Source organism: Heptranchias perlo, chromosome 8, assembly GCF_035084215.1.
Source record: "Heptranchias perlo isolate sHepPer1 chromosome 8, sHepPer1.hap1, whole genome shotgun sequence".
Taxonomy (NCBI): Eukaryota; Metazoa; Chordata; class Chondrichthyes; order Hexanchiformes; family Hexanchidae; genus Heptranchias; species Heptranchias perlo.
Window position 1 is genome coordinate 50,113,789 of NC_090332.1, and position 25,071 is coordinate 50,138,859.

General features: G+C 43.0%; 1 protein-coding gene across 4 annotated transcripts in view; it reads left to right on the forward strand.

Moving 5' to 3' along the window:
* The window catches only part of scaf8 (SR-related CTD-associated factor 8), a 333,661-nt gene that overhangs the window by 147,969 nt on the left and 160,621 nt on the right, over nucleotides 1-25,071 (forward strand). For 3 of the 4 annotated variants that reach the window (XR_010963680.1, XR_010963681.1, XM_067989093.1), the window contains exons 7-12: nucleotides 899-1,072; nucleotides 5,888-5,967; nucleotides 8,039-8,156; nucleotides 22,105-22,236; nucleotides 24,055-24,173; nucleotides 24,314-24,510. Coding sequence is in view for 2 of the 4 variants with exons in the window: in XM_067989093.1 (XP_067845194.1) it covers nucleotides 899-1,072; nucleotides 5,888-5,967; nucleotides 8,039-8,156; nucleotides 22,105-22,236; nucleotides 24,055-24,173; nucleotides 24,314-24,510 (820 nt within the window). In the remaining 2 variants the exon portion in view is untranslated. The remainder of the gene's footprint in view (nucleotides 1-898; nucleotides 1,073-5,887; nucleotides 5,968-8,038; nucleotides 8,157-22,104; nucleotides 22,237-24,054; nucleotides 24,174-24,313; nucleotides 24,511-25,071) is intronic. The other variant, XM_067989095.1, reaches the window with a different exon arrangement.

A 25,071-nucleotide genomic window follows, 5' to 3' on the forward strand; every position in this document is an offset into this window, starting at 1 on the left:
GGGGCGATTTAATTGAGGTGTATAAAATTATGAGGGGCCTAGATAGAGTGGATAGGAAGGATCTATTTCCCTTAACGGAGAAGTCAATAACCGGGGGGGCATTGATTTAAAGTAATTGGTAGAAGGATTAGAGGGGAGCTGAGGAGAAATGTTTTCACCCAGAGTGTGTTGGGGCTCTGGAACTCACTGCCTGAAAGGGTGGTAGAGGCAGAAACCCTCATCACATTTAAAAAGTACTAAGATATGCACTTGAAGTGCCGTATCCTACAGGGCTACGGACCAAGTGCTGGAAAGTAGGATTAGACATGATGGCTCTTTTTCGGCTGGCATGGACACGATGGGCTGAATGGCCTCCTCCTGTGCTGTAAATTTCATGATTCCACAGGACTTAATTATTAGGTAGGATATTAGTTTCTCCACTTTCCTCTGGTCTCCTTGCACATCATATTGTCCCTTGCTTGAGATACACACAGGTGCCCTGCTCCCAGATCTCTACCAGTGTTGCTTAATAAGGAGCTGTTAGTGCACTTGCCTTCTAATTTTCCAGCTCTTGCTCTGGGAAGAATATTTAGTGCCTCCACAATGACAGGCATTTACAATATGGAAAGTCCTAGGTATTTACCTGTGTTTGATCATTACATTCGATAGTGTGTTAGTTCAAACATATGTGTCACCATGTTATCCTGATAATTTAATTTTAAATCATTGTCATGAAACTGAAATTTAAATACTTCCCATGCTTTACAGATTTTGTAGCAAAAGCTTGCTATCAATTATTTGACTTTATTCCCAATATCGTACATTTGAGCAGATGTAACAGAAGAGAGAGGATTATTTGTGATGCAAATTCTATACTTCTATATGTAAAACTATTATGTTGTCATTTCTTTGTCTCTAGCTCCAACAGTTGGTGCAGAGTCTTCAGATGCAGCAGCAAAAGCCTCAGCCTTCTCTGCTTCAGGCTCTTGATGCTGGGCTTGTGGTCCAACTACAGGCCCTTACAGCTCAGCTGACAGCAGCTGCTACAGCTAATACACTCAATCCACTGGAACAACGACTCAATTTTAATAAGGTACAATGATGGATGCAATTATGTTACAGAGCTAATATAATAAAGCATAAGACAGAGCACAACTCTGATCATTGTACACTGCACTGAAAGAGTGCTGCATTTAAAAAATGTTCAGTAAGTGAATAAAGTGTAAAGTAAAACATTCATGGTACTTCACTATGCTGTAGTTTTGCCTCAATAATGGCTTTATTACTGTCTTGTTCAATATGCCTTTTCTTTACTGGTACTTCAGCAGGCAGAACTTCAAGATGCAGGGCAAAAAATTATTTTTCTAGGTTCCAAGACAAGTGGATAAGTGTGCTGATGGTTAATGGCCCTACTTCAAAGTCACTGATGAAGGCAGCCTCAAGAAAAGTGCTGATTTTTTTTTTCTCTCTGGTAGCTGTCTGAACCATCAATTCCCTACTTCCTTCATTACATATTTTAAACATTTCATTCTTCATTTGTCAAATCCCACTAATAAATAAAGACAGAGAAAGCAGGTGTGGAGTGGGCATCAATGTCTTCACAGAAGATAAATCAGTTCCTTTAAGAATTTTAAGCCTGTGCCCTTGGTGATTCTGTCCACTGTATAGATGGACTAATTCTCACCACATCTTCAGCTCTTTTTCTCCCATTGTCAATAGCAATCCTGGCTGTTTCAGTTTTTTAAGATATTTCCTTCATTATTACCATCTCTGGTTATTCACTATTGATATACAGCAGGCTTAAAGAGATTTTTTTGCAAGTTTACAACAATCTTCTTTTGGGCTGAACCTACTACTGTTCATACTCTCTGCTCTCCATCAATTCATTTCCAGAAAACTCTTTCACATCTTTAGCTTCAGTTGGTTCTTGCTCCAAGATTTTCATTGAATATCAAGGGGATAAATCCTACATAGAATCATACAGCACAGAGGGAGGCCATTCTGCCCATCGTGCCTGTGCTGGCTCTCTGAAAGACCAATTAGTCCCACTCCCCTGCTCTTTCCACGTAGCCTTGCAAATGTTTCCTTTTTATGTATATATCAAAATCCCTTTTGAAAGTTACTATTGAATCTGCTTCCACCACCTTTTCAGCCAGTGCATTCCAGATCATAAGAACTCGCTGAGTAAAAAAAAAACACTCCCTCAACTCCCCCCGGCTCTTTTACCAGTTATCTTAAATCTGTGTCCTCCGGTTAATGACCCTCCTGCCACTGGAAACAGTTTCTCCCTAGCTACTCTATCAAAATCCCTCATAATTTTGAACACCTCTATTAAATCTCCCCATAACCTTCTTTGCTCTAAGAAGAACAATCTCAGCTTCATGTCACTGTTTGCCCATCATCCACAGTGTTTGCTGACCCATAATCTCCCCAACACACTCTACATTCAATTCAAGATCTTTGTCTATAAATCCATGGCATTTCCCCATCCTATCGGCAATTTCTTCCAGGCCTAAATGTCTTCCTGCATAATCTGTTCCTCCAACTGCAGCTTTCTGTGCATCCCCCATCCCTTTTTGCTCCTCCTTTGACAGCAGAACTTTGTTGCCTTGGTTCTACTCCCTGGAAAACTCTAAACCTGCACATCTCTACCTTTTTGAGAACCGTTTCAAAATCCATCTCTTCGACCTAGCTTTTGGTCACCCTCCTAATCTCTCCCTTCCTGGCTCAGCATGTGTTTTCATGACTCCTGTTTTATGAAGTGCTTTGGGGTGTTTCTGCATTAAAGCATTATATAAATGCAGGTTGGTGTTATACAGTTCAAGAAGCTTCTCTAGCCACAATTGAACTGGAAGGGCAGAATCTATAATTGTACGTATTTTGCAGTTTTATCTGGATGGAGTATGAAAATTTATTGAAATACAGGTAACATCACTATAAATCACACCTAGCACAGATAATGTGATACCTTCTCTTAGTTCTTTCACTCTTTCTTTAGTCTTTACGCAGAAAAGATTCACTAGAATGGTTCTAGGGATGAGGGACTTCAGTTACTTGGATAGACTGGAGAAGCTGGGGTTGATCTCCTTGGAGCAGAAAAGGTTGAGAGGAGATTTGATAGAAGTGCTCAAAATCATGATTGGTTTAAATAAAGTAAATAAAGAGAAACTGTTCCCATTGGCAGAAGGGTCGAGAACAAGAGGAGACAGATGTAAGGTGATTGGCAAAAGAACCAAAGGCGATGTGAGGAAAGTCTTTTATACGCAGCGAGTGGTTATGATCTGGAATGCATTGCCTGAAAGGGTGATGGATGCAGATTCAATCATGGCTTTCAAAAAGGAATTGGATAACTATTTGAAGGGAAAAAATTTGCAGGGCTACGGGGAAAGAGTTAGGGAGATGGGACTAACTAGATTGCTCTTACAAAGAGCCGGCATCGGTTCACTGGGCCGAATGGCGGTCTCCTGTGCTGTACCGATTCTATGATTCTATTCTAATTTCTATTAAACTTATCGTTTGTTTTTATTATTTTCATTTTCTTTGTTGTCCTCGGGCGATTAAATTGATGTGGTTCGGAAGGAGCAGGGTTGATGTGCTGAATGATCTTTTTTTGAAATTCCAGTTCATGTCCTTAGATTGGGTGTAAAAGCTTTTGTCTTTGTGGGCCATGTAGGTTTGTTTCGTGGAACCTTGGCAGCCACATATAAATATTCAACCCACGTTCCCATTAATTAGCTTATCTCAAGTTGCTGGTGCTAGCCGATCAATCCACCAGCAATGAAACTGCTAGAAATTGCCCTTTCCAAAGCTCCAGTCTCACAAAGTTCAAACCAGAAAATAAAAAATAAGCACAAATGGGCCTCAGTTGCCTGGACTTCAAGGGCCAGATTGCCATGAATTAGAAACCACAAATGATCTCAAGGCTGCAGATTGTACACCCCTGCCCTTGGGTTACTGTTATCCAGACAATATTGTGTGATGGTGTTTTTCTCCATTGCACCACCCACCGGCAGGAATTAAGCACTGAGTTCACTGGCAGGAATTAAGCACTTAAATTTCGTTGTTGAGGTTCAGTATTATGCAGTTGCAAGAAATGTGCGCTGCAGCAATGTTATGATGTTGAGTAGAATGAGATTTAAGTAGCCATGTTCTTCTAGCCTTGACCAAAGGAGAATAAGTTCTGGATCTTTGACCAGTGGAATTTTTGATTAACATTTTGAAGATAATAAATATTGGTTTGGCTTTCAGGCTAATCAGAGTTGTGTCCTCTGTTGAAGTAAAAAGTTTGAGATTTTAAAATAAGTCGAGCATGTTGATTACTAATGCTTTTAAAAGGTTTCATTTTATGTCCTGAGTTAATGTTAATTACAAAAGCTGAATTTCATCTGATGATCAAACATCGCATTGTAATTGGCTGGTTGAAATGCTGGGATATAGTTGCCAATTTATAGTACGTAACTTTGCACAACCAAGTGTTGGCGTTGTGATTCATCATATAGGATTGCATTTGTCGTTTTTTTTAAATTGGATTCCATTTATTTTATGACTGGGTGATTGGAGGTACTTTGAGAAAATAGTATTCCCCTTTAACTTATTTTCAAGTCCTTCCTCGGTCTAGCTTCACCCTTATTGATTGATTGACCTTCTCCAGCCATATGTTCCTACCTTTTATGACATCAGATTACTACTTGCTTCATCGTCAGAAACCATTCTTTAAGTTACTATCCCCCTGTCTTCTGGAATTCTATTCCAAAATCACTATCTTCCTAACTCCTCAGCCTTTAGAACACCCCTTTGGCCTTTTGCCGTACCTATCCAAATAGTTTTTCCTCTTTTTTTTCCTGTTCAGCGTTCACCTTTTCTGCCTTGGTGAGTGTTTTAACTCATTTTTCTTTTACATAGAACCACTGTAGAAATGTAAGTTGTTTCTGCCTAGTGGGCATGGCCCTGCTCAAACCGTGGCACAGATTAATAACCTCAGTTAGAAGGGTAGATAAAGTGAGAATTGGAAACATTTATACTGACCTATTGGGCAGTGCTTTATTGAGTTTAGGGAAGGTCAGAAGGAGTTTTACTTTTCATCAAGCCCACATTATATTTGAACTGGAAATATTTAATATTGTTGCCAAGTACCAAAAGTGTTCTATTTCTAGCATCCTTCACCTTGATGGACACAAAATTCAGCAAACACTACTTATATAAAAAAAACTTCTTTTGCAATAAGAGGCTCCTGAGTATTGATTCAGTACTTCAGAATACATCATATATGTTTAATTATTGCAGATCCTCATTATTGCCTTATGCGCTCCTGACAACCAAAACGCCTATTACTACATAAGTTGATGAAGGCAATGAAGATGATGACCATTCTCATTCCTGGTAGTAGTGGCTACCTTATTGTGCCCCCTTCATATTGCAGAACAACCTCAAGAAGAAATGGTTCTCTTGGTCCAGATGCTGTAGAATCCATCCTATGATTCCACAGCACAAGTACAATTGTTTGAAAGTTCCAATTTGGCCAAAAATCAGTAAATTGCATCCTGTAGCAGTTAGCCTCTGCCTCCAGAGGTAACATTTATATTTGAAGTAAGTGGAGAGGGGTGATGCTGGTGTTTCCAAAGGTGAAAAGTACCTCTTTGAGTCTTAGCATCTTCAGAAACTACAATGTTGATTAATTTTCTTTACAATGCTGTCACCAATATCAGGCTGCCATTAGCAGCAGACTGTAAGGTAAAGTTCGCACACAACAAACTAAATGCATTTCTGCTTTTGAAGAAATCACTGATTCTGAAGGAAGTAGCTGTTACAATTAGGACAGGATGTATGTGTAAACAGGGCTAGGTGACTGAACACTTGTTGAATCAACTGGTTATGAAATACTGAATTGGGTTTGTATGTTTTGCTGCAGAAACTCCTCGATAGATTTGAATATGATGAAGAACATGATCGCTCGGATGAAACTAAGAAAGAAACATCTGCATCCCAGCTGTAAGAAATTGTCTGATTTATACATCTTTCCACCCCCCCCCCCCCCCCCCCCCCCGTCCCGGCAATTATGAACGAGTGCGTATCTTGCTTCAGAAATCTTTGGACAGAACGTAACTGTATTTTAATTGTGATATAAGTATATATGCTGGAGGTATGATTGAATGAATTTCAGTGCTTCATTCATTGGTGTACACAGCACAGTCACTGGAAAAATGAATAGTTCCAAACAATAGATATTGGAGATGAAAGTTCTTGTGTGTGTTGTACTTTGCATCTCCTGATTGCCATAGGTTCCTGGATGTCATTCCCGGTAATCTCATTTCTTAGCAATTCCATTATGATTTTCAGGGGAGTTTTGCTGGGTGTAAGGAGGTGGGGAGGGAATTGTAGCTATGCCCTGGAACCAAAAGAGCAGCCCATATTATGTTTTTAAACACAATTTTAAATAATTTTGCTTAAAATGCAAAGTTTTCTGTCACTCCAGATTCATCTGTGCTGATACCATTGGTTTGAAATCCATATATAAAATTGAGAATATGATAGTGGTTTGTGTTCCCCTGTTAGAAATGGAGTTATTTGAAACAAAGATGGAATGTTTTTGTTGAATTAAGATGCGAGACACACTCTATAAGTGTTTTGTTAACTATAGTAGTTTTGTGAAGTTTTGATAAAATTGAAAGATTTATAATTCAAACCAGGAATAGAGTTTGGAAGGGACTTTTGTCAGCAATCCTGGCATGTCAATTTTTGTTGAAAATAAACTTGGAATTAAAGTAGCATTTCAAACATTCTTGACTAAACACTACATAATCTTTAGCAGTTCAGCTGCTAGTAGCTCAAATGTGGTAGGACAACTCCTGTTACATATTTGGTTGCATTAGAAGGTCATAACATATTTGGTTTTGAAGTCATCAAATATTACAAAAGAGAGAATCTATAGCAAGAGCGAGCCGGTTCACAGCTGATCAAAACTCTGAGTGTTTGAAAATTCTTCACCATAAAAGAACACTTGGTGATCAGTACCTTCTTGCAGAATGGCAGGCAACACATTAATGTAACCTTCAGAAGTCACTTAAACTCTATAAAACTGACACCATTTATTTTTACGCTATACTTCACAAACAAAAAATGTGAGTAATCCTTAGAACACCTAGGTTTCAATTATTAAACTCCGCCTGTAACATTATGGTTCTACATTATGTTCCTTCCTCCCTCGCTAAGCCTGCATTGTGTACCTTTCCTGAATGAAGGTCAGGAGAAAGAGTTTACAGTATGAAGAATTGGTGCAATGTAAAATGCTATTAGCCTATGGCACATTGTGTTGCAGTATGGGAGCATTCTGTACCTCCCATCTACAAGTTGGCTTTTATATTTAGACTAAATCATCCTGGTTTTTTCCCTTCCTCCCAAAGGGCAGTGATTGATGCCAGAGTACAGTTCCCATAGATACCAAGAACTTTGAGCATCGGGGCATTATGATCAAGCTGATGTAAACATCCATACACATTTTCCAGCAGAGGTCACTGACTAGTAGCATGGTTGATTGTTTTTCTCTTTATAAACATTTAAGACCCAAGTGTGGCACTCTCGCTAACACCCCAGCTGAGATCAGCTGACTCAGCACAGATCTGGGACATTATTGGTTTGTATTACTTGATAACACAAATGCATTACATTTACCAACCAGCCATCAGTTGGAAGTCTTTTTTTTAAAAAATTGATTATTTGGAGGGGGAAAATTACTAAGTAGTCATTTCAGTTCAGAGTGTCCTTTTCCAATGTTTCAGTGATTTTAGCAAAACAAACTGTGTAGTTGCATAATTTTGATCATCATCTGCGGAGGAACGTAACTTGGGTCAATATAATTCTTATGGTAAGCATGTACTGTCCTAATGTCTTTTTAAAATGGTTGTCCGTTTCAAATAATGACAATATTCTATTGTTCAAATATCCCGTGGCTTATTTTGAATGGTATGAAGGTGCTACCTAGTTCAGCATTGTTTTTTCAGCCTCTTACAGAAGCACTGTTGTTTGCACGTGTGTGGTAAATGGTTACCTCTTTGATTTACAGACCTCTTGTAACTGAGACCATGAACACATCACTTTTTCAGCAGCTGGCTGAGCAATTCCAGCAGCAAAACTTTGAGCAGCTTCGGCAGCAACTGATGGAGCAACAACAGACACAGCAGGTACAGCCATATGATCGTAGAAGGTTACGGCACAGGGAGGCCATTCGGCCCATCATGTCTGTGCCGGCTGAAAAAGAGCTGTCCAGCTTAATCCCACTTTCTAGCACTTGGTCTGTAGCCCTGTAGGTTACGGCACTTCAAGTGCACATCCAAGTATTTTTTAAATGAGTTGAGGGTTTCTGCCTCTACCATCCTTTCAGGCAGTGAGTTTCAGACCCCCACCAGCATCTGGGTGAAAAAATTTCTCCTCAGCTCCCCTCTAATTCTTGTACTAAGTACTTTAAATCAATGCCCCCTAGTCACTGACCCCTCTGCCAAGGGAAATAGGCCCTCCCTATCCACTCTGTCTAGGCCCCTCTTAATTTTATACACCTCAATTAAATCTCCCCTCAGCCTCCTTTGTTCCAAAGAAAACAAACCCAGCCTATCCAATCTTTTCTCATAGCTTAAAATTCTCCAGCCCTGGCAACATCCTTGTAAATTTCCTCTGTACCCTCTCTAGTGCAATCACATCTTATAGAAAGGTTACAGCATAGAAGGGGGCCATTCGGCTCATCAAGTCCGTGCCAGCTCTATGCAAGAGCAATCTAGCGAGTCCCACTTTCCTGCTCTATTCCCGTAGCCCTGCAATTTTTTTCCTTTCAAGTACTTAACCAGTTCCCTTTTGAAGGCCAAGATTGAATCTGCCTCCACCACCTTCTCGGGCAGTGCATTCCAGATCCTAACCACTCGCTGCGTAAAAAAGTTTTTCCTCCTGTCACCTTTGGTTCTTTTGCCAGTCACCTTAAATCTATGACCTCTGGTTCTTGACCCTTCTGCCAATGAAAACAGTTTCTCTCTATCTAATTTGTCTAGACCCTTCATGATTTTGAACACCTCTATCAAATCTCCTCGCAACCGTTTCTGTTTCAAGGAGAACAACCCCGGCTTCTCCAGTCTATCTACGTAACTAAAGTCCCTTGTCCCTGGAATCATTCTAGTAAATCTCTTCTGCACCCCCTCTCAGGCCTTCACATCCTTCCTAAAGTGCGGTGCCCAGAACTAGACACGGTACTCCAGTTGTGGTCGAACCAGTGTTTTATAAAGGTTCATCATGACTTCCTTGCTTTTATACTCTATGCCTCTGTTTATAAAGCCCATAGGAACAGGAGTAGGCCATTCAGCCCCTCGTGCCCGCTCTGCCATTTGATAAGATCATGGCTGATCTGTGATCTAACTCCATATACCTGCCTTTGGCCCATATCCCTTAATACCTTTGGTTGCCAAAAAGCTATCTATCTCAGATTTAAATTTAGCAATTGAGCTAGTATCAATTACCATTTGCGGAAGAGAGTTCCAAACTTCTACAACCCTTTGTGTGTAGAAATGTTTTCTAATCTCGCTCCTGAAAGGTCTGGCTCTAATTTTTAGACACTGCCCCCTACTCCTAAAATCCCCAACCAGCAGAAATAGTTTCTCTCTATCCACCCTATCTGTTCCCCTTAATATCTTATAAACTTTGATCAGATCACCCCTTAACCTTCTAAACTCGAGAGAATACAACCCCAATTTGTGTAATCTCTCCTCGTAACTTAACCCTTGAAGTACTGGTATCGTTCTAGTAAACCTACGCTGCACTCCCTCCAAGGCCAATATGTCCTTCCAAGGTGCAGTGCCCAGAACTGCTCACAGTACTCCAGGTGCGGTCTAACCAGGGTTTTGTATAGCTGCAGCATAACTTCTGCCCCCTTGTACTCCAGTCCTCTAGAAGCCCAGGATTCCGTATGTTTTTTTAACCACTTTCTCGACCTGCCATGCCATCTTCAACGATTTGTGTACATGTACCCCCAGATCTCTCTGTTTCTGTACCCTTTTTAGAACTGTGCCCTTTAGTTTACATTGCCTCTCCTCGTTCTTCCTACCGAAATGTATCACCTCGCATTTTTCGGCATTAAATTTCATCTGCCACATACTTGCCCATGCCACCAGCCTGTCTCTATCCTCTTGAAATCTACCATTATCTTCTTCACTGTTCACTACACTTCCAAGTTTTGTGTCATCTGCACATTTGGAAATTGTGCCCTGTACACCCAAGTCCAAGTCATTAATATATATCAAGAAAAGCACCGACCCCTGGGAAGCACCACTGTACACCTCCCTCCAGTCCTAAAAACAACCGTTCACCACTACTCTCTGTTTCCTATCCCCTAGCCAATTCTGTATCCATGCTGCTACTGCCCCTTTTATTTCATGGCTTCAAACTTGATGACAAGTCTATTATGCGGCACTTTATCAAACATCTTTTGAAAGTCCATATGCACCACATCAACTGCATTGCCCTCATCTACCCTCTCCGTTACCTCATTAAAAAAACTCTCAAGTTAGTTAAACACAATTTGCCTTTAACAAATCCATGCTGGCTTTCCCTAATCAATCCACACTTGTTCAAGTGACTGCTAATTCTGTCCCAGATTATCGTTTCTGAAAGCTTCCCCACTACCGAGGTTCAACTGACTGGCCTGTAGTAGCTGGGTTTATCCTTACACCCTTTTTTGAACAAGGGTGTAACATCTGCAATTCTCCAGTCCTCTGGCACCACCCTCATAGAGTTATACAGCACGGATAGAGGCCCTTCGGCCCATCGTGTCCGCACCGGCCATCAAGCCCTGTCTACTCTAATCCCATATTCCAGCATTTGGTCCGTAGCCTTGTATGCTATGGCATTTCAAGTGCTCATCCAAATGTTTCTTGAATGTTGTGAGGGTTCCTGCCTCCACAACCCTTTCAGGCAGTGAGTTCCAGACTCCAACCACCCTCTGGGTGAAAAAGTTCTTTCGCAAATCCCCTCTAAACCTCCCGCCTTTTACCTTGAATCTATGTCCCCTTGTTATAGAACCCTCAACGAAGGGAAAAAGCTCCTTAGTATCCATCCTATCTGTGCCCCTCATAATTTTGTACACCTCAATCATGTCCCCCCTCAGCCTCCTCTGCTCCAAGGAAAACAAACCCAATCTTCCCAGTCTCTCTTCATAGCTGAAGCGCTCCAGCCCTGGTAACATCCTGGTGAATCTCCTCTGCACCCTCTCCAAAGCGATCACATCCTTCCTGTAGTGTGGCGACCAGAACTGCACACAGTACTCCAGCTGTGGCCTAACCAGTGTTTTATACAGCTCCATCATAACCTCCTTGCTCTTATATTCTATGCCTCGGCTAATAAAGGCAAGTATCCCATATGCCTTCTTTACCACCTTATCTACCTGTTCCGCCGCCTTCAGGGATCTGTGAACTTGCACACCAAGATCCCTCTGACCCTCTGTCTTGCCTAGGGTCCTCCCATTCATTGTGTATTCCCTTGCCTTGTTAGTCCCTCCAAAGTGCATCACCTCGCACTTTTCCGGGTTAAATTCCATTTGCCACTGTTCCGCCCATCTGACCAACCCATCTATATCGTCCTGCAGACTGAGGCTATCCTCCTCGCTATTTACCACCCTACCAATTTTTGTATCATCAGCGAACTTACTGATCATACCTTTTACATTCATATCCAAGTCATTAATGTAGACCACAAACAGCAAGGGACCCAGCACCGATCCCTGTGGTACCCCACTGGCCACAGGCTTCCAGTCACAAAAACAACCTTCGACCATCACCCTCTGCCTTCTGCCACTAAGCCAGTTTTGTATCCAAAGTGCCAAGGCACCCTGGATTCCATGGGCTCGTACCTTCTTGACCAGTCTCCTGTGGGGGACTTTATCGAAGGCCTTACTGAAATCCATGTATACCACATCCACTGCGTTACCCTCATCCACACGCCTAGTCACCCCCTCAAAAAATTCAATCAAATTAGTCAGACATGATCTTCCCTTGACAAAGCCATGTTGACTATCCCTGATTAATCCTTGCTTCTCCAAGTGGAGACTAATTTTGTCCTTCAGAATTTTTTCCAATAATTTTCCTACCACTGATGTTAGGCTCACTGGCCTGTAGTTCCCCGGTTTTTCCCTACTCCCCTTCTTGAATAATGGTACTAAGGATGTTTGGAAGATTTTGGCCAGTACCTCTGCAACTTCCACCTTTACTTCATCTTTTAGCCCATCCAGTATCTCAACTACACCTTCCTTTAATGAAACTCTGGCGGCATCTTTTTCCTTGGTAAAGACAGATGCAAAGTCTTCATTTAGTACCTCAGCCATGCCCACTGCCTCCATGAGTAGATCTCTTTTTTTCATCCCTAATCGGCCTCACCCTTCCTCTTACTTACCTGTTTACTGTTTACATGCCTATAGAAGACTTTTGGATTCCCTTTTATGTTGGTCACCAGCCTATTCTCATACTCTCTCTTTGCCCCTCTTATTTCCTTTTTCATTTCCCCTCTGAACTTTCTATATTCAGCCTGGTTCTCACTTGTGTTATCAACCTGACATCTGTCATAGGCCCCTTTTTTCTGCTTCATCTTACTCTCTCTCTTTTGTCATCCAGGGAGCTCTGACTTTAGTTGCCCTACCTTTCTCCCTTGTCGGAATATACCCAGACTGTACCTGAACCATCTCCTCTTTAAAGACTGCCCGTTGTTCACTTACAGTTCTGCCTGCCAATCTTTGATTCTAATTTACCCAGGCCAGATCTGTTCTCACTCCACTGAAATTGGCCCTCCTCCAGTTGAGTATTTTTACTTTAGAGTGGTCCATGTCCTTTTCCATAGCTATTCTAAACCTTATGATACTATGATCGCTATTCCCTAAATGTTCCCTCACTGACACTTGCTTGACTTGGCCCGCCTCATTCCCCAGAACTAGATCCAGCAATGCCTCCTATCTCGTTGGGCTGGAAATGTGCTGGCCAAGAAAGTTTTCCTTAACACACTTCAAAAATTCCTCTCCCTCTTTGCCTCTTGTATTATTAATATCCCATACTATCTATATTAGGATAGTTGAAGACCCCCATTATCACTACACTTTGGCTTTTGCTCCTGTCTGTAATTTCCCTGCTCTTACTGATCTCTTAGCCTGATCCCACCTAATACCATACTATTTCTTATTCTAGTGCTATCTTTCTTTCCCAATCCTTTGTGCCCCTTGTTTCTCCATTCCAATGCTACATCCTGGTGCCCATCCCCCTGCCAAATTAGTTTAAATCCTCCCCCATAGCACTCGCAAAGCTCCCCGCGAGGACATTGTTCCCAGCTCTGTTGATGTGCAAACCCGTCTGCCTGTCAAGGTCCCACCTCCCCCAGATCTGTTCCCAATGCCCCACGAATCTAAGACCTTCCCTCCTGCACCATCTCTCCAGCCACGTATTCATCTGCTCTATCCTCCTATTTCTGTACTCGCTAGCACGTGGCACTGGGAATACTACCTTTGAGGTCCTGCTTTTTAATCTCTTTCCTAACACCCTAAAATCTGCCTTCTGGCCCTCGTCCTTCTTCCTATGTTGTTGGTACCGATATGGACCACGAACTCTGGCTGTTCACCCTCCCCCTCCAGAATGTTCTGCAGCCACTCAGTGACATCCTTCACCCTGGCACCAGGGAGGCAACATACCATCCTCGAATCTCATCTGCGGCTGCAGAAACACCTACCTTCTCCCCCTGATTGTAGAGTCCCCTATCACTATTGCTCTCCTGACCTTTCTCCCCCCCCCCCCCCCCCCCCCGTACAGCTCAGCCATCCATGGCGCTGTGGACTTGGGTCTGGCTGTACTCCCCAGAGGAACCCTCTTTCCTCACTAGTATTCAGAACTGAATACTGGTTAGAGAGCGCGATGCCCCCAGGGGACTCCTGCACTACCTACCTGGTCCTCCTTGTCTGTCTAGCAGTCACCCAGTCCCCCTCCGCCTGCGCTTTCTTAAGCTGTGGGGTGACCACCTGCTAAAATGTGCTATCCATGTAGCTCTCAGCCTCGCGGATGCACTGTAGTGACACCAGCTGTTGCTCAAGCTCAAAAACCCGGAGCTCGAGCTCCTCCAACTAGTGACGCTTCCTGCGGAAGCTGTTGTCCAGGACACGGGAACCTTCCTGGAGTTCCCACATGGCACAGGCTGTACATTCGACGGGTCTGATCTGCCTTGCCATGCCTCGACTTATTAGATTATTAACTAAAGTTAACAAAAATAAACAAAAGACTTAAAAAAAAAAAAAAATCTTTCCTGTAATGTGATGACCAGAACTGTACACAGTACTTAAGCTGTGGCCTAACTAGTGTTTTAGCATAACCTCCCTGCTTTTATATTCTGTGCCTTGGCTAATAAGGGAAAGTATCCCGTATGCCTTCTTTACCACCTTATCTACCTGTTCCGCCGCCTTCAGGGATCTGTGAACTTGCACACCAAGATCCCTCTGACCCTCTGTCTTGCCTAGGGTCCTCCCATTCATTGTGTATTCCCTTGCCTTGTTAGTCCCTCCAAAGTGCATCACCTCGCACTTTTCCGGGTTAAATTCCATTTGCCACTGTTCCGCCCATCTGACCAACCCATCTATATCGTCCTGCAGACTGAGGCTATCCTCCTCGCTATTTACCACCCTACCAATTTTTGTATCATCAGCGAACTTACTGATCATACCTTTTACATTCATATCCAAGTCATTAATGTAGACCACAAACAGCAAGGGACCCAGCACCGATCCCTGTGGTACCCCACTGGCCACAGGCTTCCAGTCACAAAAACAACCTTCGACCATCACCCTCTGCCTTCTGCCACTAAGCCAGTTTTGTATCCAAAGTGCCAAGGCACCCTGGATTCCATGGGCTCGTACCTTCTTGACCAGTCTCCTGTGGGGGACTTTATCGAAGGCCTTACTGAAATCCATGTATACCACATCCACTGCGTTACCCTCATCCACACGCCTAGTCACCCCCTCAAAAAATTCAATCAAATTAGTCAGACATGATCTTCCCTTGACAAAGCCATGTTGACTATCCCTGATTAATCCTTGCTTCTCCAAGTGGAGACTAATTTTGTCCTTCAGAATTTTTTCCAATAATTTTCCTACCACTGATGTTAGGCTCACTGGCCTGTAGTTCCCCGGTTTTTCCCTACTCCCCTTCTTGAATAATGGTACTAAGGATGTTTGGAAGATTTTGGCCAGTACCTCTGCAACTTCCACCTTTACTTCATCTTTTAGCCCATCCAGTATCTCAACTACACCTTCCTTTAATGAAACTCTGGCGGCATCTTTTTCCTTGGTAAAGACAGATGCAAAGTCTTCATTTAGTACCTCAGCCATGCCCACTGCCTCCATGAGTAGATCTCTTTTTTTCATCCCTAATCGGCCTCACCCTTCCTCTTACTTACCTGTTTACTGTTTACATGCCTATAGAAGACTTTTGGATTCCCTTTTATGTTGGTCACCAGCCTATTCTCATACTCTCTCTTTGCCCCTCTTATTTCCTTTTTCATTTCCCCTCTGAACTTTCTATATTCAGCCTGGTTCTCACTTGTGTTATCAACCTGACATCTGTCATAGGCCCCTTTTTTCTGCTTCATCTTACTCTCTCTCTTTTGTCATCCAGGGAGCTCTGACTTTAGTTGCCCTACCTTTCTCCCTTGTCGGAATATACCCAGACTGTACCTGAACCATCTCCTCTTTAAAGACTGCCCGTTGTTCACTTACAGTTCTGCCTGCCAATCTTTGATTCTAATTTACCCAGGCCAGATCTGTTCTCACTCCACTGAAATTGGCCCTCCTCCAGTTGAGTATTTTTACTTTAGAGTGGTCCATGTCCTTTTCCATAGCTATTCTAAACCTTATGATACTATGATCGCTATTCCCTAAATGTTCCCTCACTGACACTTGCTTGACTTGGCCCGCCTCATTCCCCAGAACTAGATCCAGCAATGCCTCCTATCTCGTTGGGCTGGAAATGTGCTGGCCAAGAAAGTTTTCCTTAACACACTTCAAAAATTCCTCTCCCTCTTTGCCTCTTGTATTATTAATATCCCATACTATCTATATTAGGATAGTTGAAGACCCCCATTATCACTACACTTTGGCTTTTGCTCCTGTCTGTAATTTCCCTGCTCTTACTGATCTCTTAGCCTGATCCCACCTAATACCATACTATTTCTTATTCTAGTGCTATCTTTCTTTCCCAATCCTTTGTGCCCCTTGTTTCTCCATTCCAATGCTACATCCTGGTGCCCATCCCCCTGCCAAATTAGTTTAAATCCTCCCCCATAGCACTCGCAAAGCTCCCCGCGAGGACATTGTTCCCAGCTCTGTTGATGTGCAAACCCGTCTGCCTGTCAAGGTCCCACCTCCCCCAGATCTGTTCCCAATGCCCCACGAATCTAAGACCTTCCCTCCTGCACCATCTCTCCAGCCACGTATTCATCTGCTCTATCCTCCTATTTCTGTACTCGCTAGCACGTGGCACTGGGAATACTACCTTTGAGGTCCTGCTTTTTAATCTCTTTCCTAACACCCTAAAATCTGCCTTCTGGCCCTCGTCCTTCTTCCTATGTTGTTGGTACCGATATGGACCACGAACTCTGGCTGTTCACCCTCCCCCTCCAGAATGTTCTGCAGCCACTCAGTGACATCCTTCACCCTGGCACCAGGGAGGCAACATACCATCCTCGAATCTCATCTGCGGCTGCAGAAACACCTACCTTCTCCCCCTGATTGTAGAGTCCCCTATCACTATTGCTCTCCTGACCTTTCTCCCCCCCCCCCCCCCCCCCCGTACAGCTCAGCCATCCATGGCGCTGTGGACTTGGGTCTGGCTGTACTCCCCAGAGGAACCCTCTTTCCTCACTAGTATTCAGAACTGAATACTGGTTAGAGAGCGCGATGCCCCCAGGGGACTCCTGCACTACCTACCTGGTCCTCCTTGTCTGTCTAGCAGTCACCCAGTCCCCCTCCGCCTGCGCTTTCTTAAGCTGTGGGGTGACCACCTGCTAAAATGTGCTATCCATGTAGCTCTCAGCCTCGCGGATGCACTGTAGTGACACCAGCTGTTGCTCAAGCTCAAAAACCCGGAGCTCGAGCTCCTCCAACTAGTGACGCTTCCTGCGGAAGCTGTTGTCCAGGACACGGGAACCTTCCTGGAGTTCCCACATGGCACAGGCTGTACATTCGACGGGTCTGATCTGCCTTGCCATGCCTCGACTTATTAGATTATTAACTAAAGTTAACAAAAATAAACAAAAGACTTAAAAAAAAAAAAATCTTTCCTGTAATGTGATGACCAGAACTGTACACAGTACTTAAGCTGTGGCCTAACTAGTGTTTTAGCATAACCTCCCTGCTTTTATATTCTGTGCCTTGGCTAATAAGGGAAAGTATCCCGTATGCCTTCTTTACCACCTTATCTACCTGTTCCGCCGCCTTCAGGGATCTGTGAACTTGCACACCAAGATCCCTCTGACCCTCTGTCTTGCCTAGGGTCCTCCCATTCATTGTGTATTCCCTTGCCTTGTTAGTCCCTCCAAAGTGCATCACCTCGCACTTTTCCGGGTTAAATTCCATTTGCCACTGTTCCGCCCATCTGACCAACCCATCTATATCGTCCTGCAGACTGAGGCTATCCTCCTCGCTATTTACCACCCTACCAATTTTTGTATCATCAGCGAACTTACTGATCATACCTTTTACATTCATATCCAAGTCATTAATGTAGACCACAAACAGCAAGGGACCCAGCACCGATCCCTGTGGTACCCCACTGGCCACAGGCTTCCAGTCACAAAAACAACCTTCGACCATCACCCTCTGCCTTCTGCCACTAAGCCAGTTTTGTATCCAAAGTGCCAAGGCACCCTGGATTCCATGGGCTCGTACCTTCTTGACCAGTCTCCTGTGGGGGACTTTATCGAAGGCCTTACTGAAATCCATGTATACCACATCCACTGCGTTACCCTCATCCACACGCCTAGTCACCCCCTCAAAAAATTCAATCAAATTAGTCAGACATGATCTTCCCTTGACAAAGCCATGTTGACTATCCCTGATTAATCCTTGCTTCTCCAAGTGGAGACTAATTTTGTCCTTCAGAATTTTTTCCAATAATTTTCCTACCACTGATGTTAGGCTCACTGGCCTGTAGTTCCCCGGTTTTTCCCTACTCCCCTTCTTGAATAATGGTACTAAGGATGTTTGGAAGATTTTGGCCAGTACCTCTGCAACTTCCACCTTTACTTCATCTTTTAGCCCATCCAGTATCTCAACTACACCTTCCTTTAATGAAACTCTGGCGGCATCTTTTTCCTTGGTAAAGACAGATGCAAAGTCTTCATTTAGTACCTCAGCCATGCCCACTGCCTCCATGAGTAGATCTCTTTTTTTCATCCCTAATCGGCCTCACCCTTCCTCTTACTTACCTGTTTACTGTTTACATGCCTATAGAAGACTTTTGGATTCCCTTTTATGTTGGTCACCAGCCTATTCTCATACTCTCTCTTTGCCCCTCTTATTTCCTTTTTCATTTCCCCTCTGAACTTTCTATATTCAGCCTGGTTCTCACTTGTGTTATCAACCTGACATCTGTCATAGGCCCCTTTTTTCTGCTTCATCTTACTCTCTCTCTTTTGTCATCCAGGGAGCTCTGACTTTAGTTGCCCTACCTTTCTCCCTTGTCGGAATATACCCAGACTGTACCTGAACCATCTCCTCTTTAAAGACTGCCCGTTGTTCACTTACAGTTCTGCCTGCCAATCTTTGATTCTAATTTACCCAGGCCAGATCTGTTCTCACTCCACTGAAATTGGCCCTCCTCCAGTTGAGTATTTTTACTTTAGAGTGGTCCATGTCCTTTTCCATAGCTATTCTAAACCTTATGATACTATGATCGCTATTCCCTAAATGTTCCCTCACTGACACTTGCTTGACTTGGCCCGCCTCATTCCCCAGAACTAGATCCAGCAATGCCTCCTATCTCGTTGGGCTGGAAATGTGCTGGCCAAGAAAGTTTTCCTTAACACACTTCAAAAATTCCTCTCCCTCTTTGCCTCTTGTATTATTAATATCCCATACTATCTATATTAGGATAGTTGAAGACCCCCATTATCACTACACTTTGGCTTTTGCTCCTGTCTGTAATTTCCCTGCTCTTACTGATCTCTTAGCCTGATCCCACCTAATACCATACTATTTCTTATTCTAGTGCTATCTTTCTTTCCCAATCCTTTGTGCCCCTTGTTTCTCCATTCCAATGCTACATCCTGGTGCCCATCCCCCTGCCAAATTAGTTTAAATCCTCCCCCATAGCACTCGCAAAGCTCCCCGCGAGGACATTGTTCCCAGCTCTGTTGATGTGCAAACCCGTCTGCCTGTCAAGGTCCCACCTCCCCCAGATCTGTTCCCAATGCCCCACGAATCTAAGACCTTCCCTCCTGCACCATCTCTCCAGCCACGTATTCATCTGCTCTATCCTCCTATTTCTGTACTCGCTAGCACGTGGCACTGGGAATACTACCTTTGAGGTCCTGCTTTTTAATCTCTTTCCTAACACCCTAAAATCTGCCTTCTGGCCCTCGTCCTTCTTCCTATGTTGTTGGTACCGATATGGACCACGAACTCTGGCTGTTCACCCTCCCCCTCCAGAATGTTCTGCAGCCACTCAGTGACATCCTTCACCCTGGCACCAGGGAGGCAACATACCATCCTCGAATCTCATCTGCGGCTGCAGAAACACCTACCTTCTCCCCCTGATTGTAGAGTCCCCTATCACTATTGCTCTCCTGACCTTTCTCCCCCCCCCCCCCCCCCCCCCCGTACAGCTCAGCCATCCATGGCGCTGTGGACTTGGGTCTGGCTGTACTCCCCAGAGGAACCCTCTTTCCTCACTAGTATTCAGAACTGAATACTGGTTAGAGAGCGCGATGCCCCCAGGGGACTCCTGCACTACCTACCTGGTCCTCCTTGTCTGTCTAGCAGTCACCCAGTCCCCCTCCGCCTGCACTTTCTTAAGCTGTGGGGTGACCACCTGCTAAAATGTGCTATCCATGTAGCTCTCAGCCTCGCGGATGCACTGTAGTGACACCAGCTGTTGCTCAAGCTCAAAAACCCGGAGCTCGAGCTCCTCCAACTAGTGACGCTTCCTGCGGAAGCTGTTGTCCAGGACACGGGAACCTTCCTGGAGTTCCCACATGGCACAGGCTGTACATTCGACGGGTCTGATCTGCCTTGCCATGCCTCGACTTATTAGATTATTAACTAAAGTTAACAAAAATAAACAAAAGACTTAAAAAAAAAATCTTTCCTGTAATGTGATGACCAGAACTGTACACAGTACTTAAGCTGTGGCCTAACTAGTGTTTTAGCATAACCTCCCTGCTTTTATATTCTGTGCCTTGGCTAATAAGGGAAAGTATCCCGTATGCCTTCTTAATCAGCTTATCGATCTGTGAACATGCATTCCAAGGACCCCCTGTTCCTCTACACCTCAGTATCCTCCCATTTATTGTGTATTCCCTTGCCTTGTTTGCCCTCCCCAAATGCATTACCTCGCACTTCTCCTGATTGAATTCCATTTGCCACTTTCTGCCCACCTAACCAATCCATTGATATCTTTCTACAGTCTACAGCTTTCCTCCTCACTATCAACCACACGGCCAATTTTTGTATCATCTACAAACTTCTTGATCATGCTCCCTACATTCAAGTCCAAATCATTAATATATACCACAAAAGCAAGAGACCTGGTACCGAGCCCTGGGGAACCCACTGGAAACAGCCTTCCAGTCATAAAAAGACACGTCAACCATTACCCTTTGCTTCCTGCCACTGAGCCAATTTTGGACCCAACTTGCCACTTTCCCTTGGATCCCATAAGCTTTTTTGACCAATCTGCCATGTGGGACCTTGTCAAAAGCCTTGCTAAAATCCATGTAGACTACATCAAATGCATTACCCTTGTTACCACCTCAAAAAATTCAATCAAGTTAGTCAGACACAACCTTCCCTTAACAAATCCATGCTGACTGTCCTTGATTAACCCGTGCCTTTCTAAATGACGATTTATGCTGTCCCTCAGAATTGATTCCAATAATTTGCCCACCACCGTGGTTAGACTGACTGGCCTATAATTCCTCGGTCTATCCCTTTCTCCCTTTTTAAACAACAGTACGACGTTAGCAGTCCTTCAATCCTCTGGCACCACGCCTGATGCCAGAGACGATTGGAAAATGCTGGTCAGAGCCTCCGCTATTTCCTCCCTTGCTTCTCTTAACAGCCTGGGATACATTTCATCCGGGCCTGGCGATTTATCTACTTTCAAAGATGCTAAACCCCTTAATACTTCCTCTCTCACTATTTATCCCATCCAATATTTCACACTCCTCCTCCTTAACTGCAATATCTGCATCGCCCCCCCTCTTTTGTGAAGACAGATGCAAAGTTTTCATTAAGAACCGTACCGACATCTTCAGCCTCCACACATAGATTACCTTTTTGGTTTCTAATAGGCCCTACTCCTTAGTTATCCTCTTGCTCTTTACGTATTTATAAAACATCTTTGGGTTTTCCTCGATTTTACTTGCCAGATTTTTTCATGCCCTCTCTGCTTTCCTAATTTCCTTTTTAATTTCACCCCTGCACTTTCTATACTCCTCTAGGCTTTGTGCAGTTTTGAGCTCTTGGTATCACTTTCTCGCCTTATCTTACCCTGTATGCTCCTTGCCATCCAGGGGGCTGTAGGTTTGGCAGTGCCACCCTTTTTCTTTGGGGGAACATGTTTGTTCTGAACCCTCACTATCTCTCCCTTGAATGCCTCCCACTGCTCTGACACTAATTTACCTCCAAGCAGCCGTTTCCATTCCACTTTTGCTAAATCGCTTCTCAGCTTAGTAAAGTTAGCCTTTGCCCAATTGAGAACTTTTACTCCTGTTCTATCTTTGTCTTTTTCCAGTAAAGAAAATCTGTACATACTGTATTTTGCTAACCAAAAGAGTGTCCCAGGACTAGTAGGCTATAATGAACGCACCACTGCCTTGGTGTACAGATTCATATTTATGAAGTACTTTATTTTGCAGAATGCAACTTTGGACAATCAGGAGGTGACTTTTGGATCTGAACAGTCAGTGACCCCTTCCCAGGGCAGCATTCACCATCAGCAACAAGAGCAGGAGATCAGAATGGAGGATCCACTTGAGCAACAGCAACAGGTAGAGAGACAATGGAAGGTCTAAATTTAACAGCACACATTTTGTACTATTACAGAATGTGTTGAGTATGGCAACCAGCCTAGGGTTTGGGGTGTACTTTGATGAGGAAAGTGTATTTGACTTTTTATTGTTAAATCTGTGGAATTAAAACTGGTGCATCTTTGTATTTTGTCCTGTAATATCCAAACTTAATGTATATCATATACTCTCGAGCCCTGTTAGTATCACTCAGTAATCTTGGAGTGGTTACATTACACTTGTTAATTATTCAGGATCTCCTCTTGCATCAACTGAATAGGGCATAAAAACAGAAAATGCTGGAAACACTCAGCTGGTCAGGCAGCATCTGTGGAGAGAGAAACAGAGTTAATTTTTCAGGTCGATGACCTTTGCAGTTCGACCTGAAACATTAACTCTGTTTCTCTCTCCACAGATGCTGTTTGACCTGTTGAGTGTTTCCAGCATTTTCTGTTTTTATTTCAGATTTCCAGCATCTGCAGTATTTTGCTTTTGTTTTAGAGCTGAATAGGGCATCCTGACTGTCTGTTTATCTTGACACGTGCTGAATAAGAAGAGAAGTGAAAATGAAATATAACTGCCTCATCGCTCCATACTATGTTATTTAAAAAATCCATGCATAGGAGTGAGTTCTGGGCATTCATTTTATCTCAAAGTTTACAGTGCAGAAGGAGGCTATTTGCCCTGTCCCCTGTGTCAGCTCTTTGCTAGAACAATTCAAAACAAATCCCACTGCCCGCTCCCTCCCCCAGCCTTGTATCTTCCAATGCTTCAAATGTTTATAAATTCATCCCTTACAAGATGCAATGATTTCTGTCTCAACAATCCCTATGACAAAGCTTTCCATGCTCCAAAAATTCTCTGTGTAACAAATTAGTTTGAATCAGGGTCATTTGGAACATTTTCTTTAACAACAGATAATTGGAAGATCTTAAGAGAAAGGCAGTTATTTGATGAATCTCGTGAAAAGAGTCCACACTATATTTAATATCACTGTTAGATCACTTGCTTATTATTTGTGCAATTAATTTGTTTCATATTTTAAACTTAAAGATAAGGTCTGCTGTGATACTGTAGTGCTTTCATAGACTGGAAATGGGTCTTCTTGGAGGCATAAGATAGTCCAGTACCTAAAAGCAATTGCCTAACGGGTTGCTCTTTGTTTACCCAATTACATTACCGAAACCTTGCGTAGACAAAGTATGATAGTCTGAAACTCACCCATGAGAATGATCTAAGATATGAGAGCCAAAATAATCTTGAGTAAGAAGGTTTAAAAAGACCCACAAATATAATACCTTCTCTGCTACATTCAAAATAGTCCCAGTATCTCAAGTACATCATAAACCACTTGAACCTGTGTCACCTGAAACCCTCATGAATTATTGCCTGGTTGGTATTAAGTAAAATTTATTTTTGCTACTGTTTACCATTTTGGAGAGAGGAAATGGTGTAGAAAAGGATCCTGCAGATTTGTTGGGTAAACATTATTGTTTGGCAATTTTCAATGGGAGTAATTAATTTTTTGCACTAATCTTTGCTAGCGATTTGGAAAACATTGGCACTGATGTATGTACTGATGCTTATGCGAGCAAATACATGCAGTGTTTGGAACTAGAGAATGCTGTTGTACCTGGGTGGTTCTTCATTATATTTGGTGCCATTCTATGGTAATTTTCAGAGCAGTTGATCTCCATCACTTGGCCCAGAATTGGATAAACTATAACTGGTCCACACTTCATTGATCCTTGAGTTAATTGCTACCTTTGTTTGTTTTTAATGTTTCCTTGGGTCATTAAGGATATGGATATTGATGCACCTGATGGTCAGGACCTTATTGAAGAAGAAATCTTTCAGCATGAAGAAAAGAAACCATTAGTACGTTCAAGATCTAGGACACGCTCAAGATCTCGTTCAAGGTGCAGTATTTAGTACTCTTATTTGAGGCAGTTCATTTCAAATGTTGATCAAAATATTTTTGTAGGTAATTTTCTGCTACTAATAAGACATTTAATGTAATATTGGAAACTTCTGAATAAACGGTTGTCTAATTTTAAAGTAGATCGCCGCGAAAGAAAAGATCCAGATCCCGGTCAGGGTCTCGTAAACGCAAGCATCGGAAACGTTCTCGCTCAAGGTCAAAAGAGAGAAAAAGGAAGTCGTCTCGATCTTACTCTAGTGAAAGAAGAGCAAGGGAACGTGAAAAGGAACGCCAGAAAAAGGGTCTACCTCCTGTCCGGTCTAAGACACTTAGTGGTATGTAACTATCAAAGGATTCATTTCCTTATGTATTTGAACATGATTGACTGTGTAGCAATGGGACCTTTCTTAAAGATTTGCTGTTTTTATTCAGCAGCTTTAGGACAGAGAGCGGTTATTATAATACAGCAGGCTACACTTGTAGCAGGTGCAGTTTATCAGAATAGTCGGGTAAATCGAACAATCTATGTCGCCCAAAAATCAATTCATTAGTAATCCACGTACTATCTGTGTTCTGGACAGAATTATCTGGAGGTACTGAGCTGCATTATGTTTCTCCATTTATGTTCATTGTTCAGAGCACCCCAGTCTTCCCCGACTTCATAATAGTGTATGGCAACAGTTCTCACAATAAAACAGACAACTGTTTATACCAGACAGCATTGCATCAATTAGTACATTATAAACGGCCTGTGCTTTACAGTCAAAAACTCCTCTAACATTTTTGCAGGTTTAGAAAATAGCACAGAAATGCACAGTTTTAAAGATAATTATTTTTTTGATTGTAGTTTATTGAAATTGTACTGTAAATGAACAGATCTATTAATTGCAGTGCAG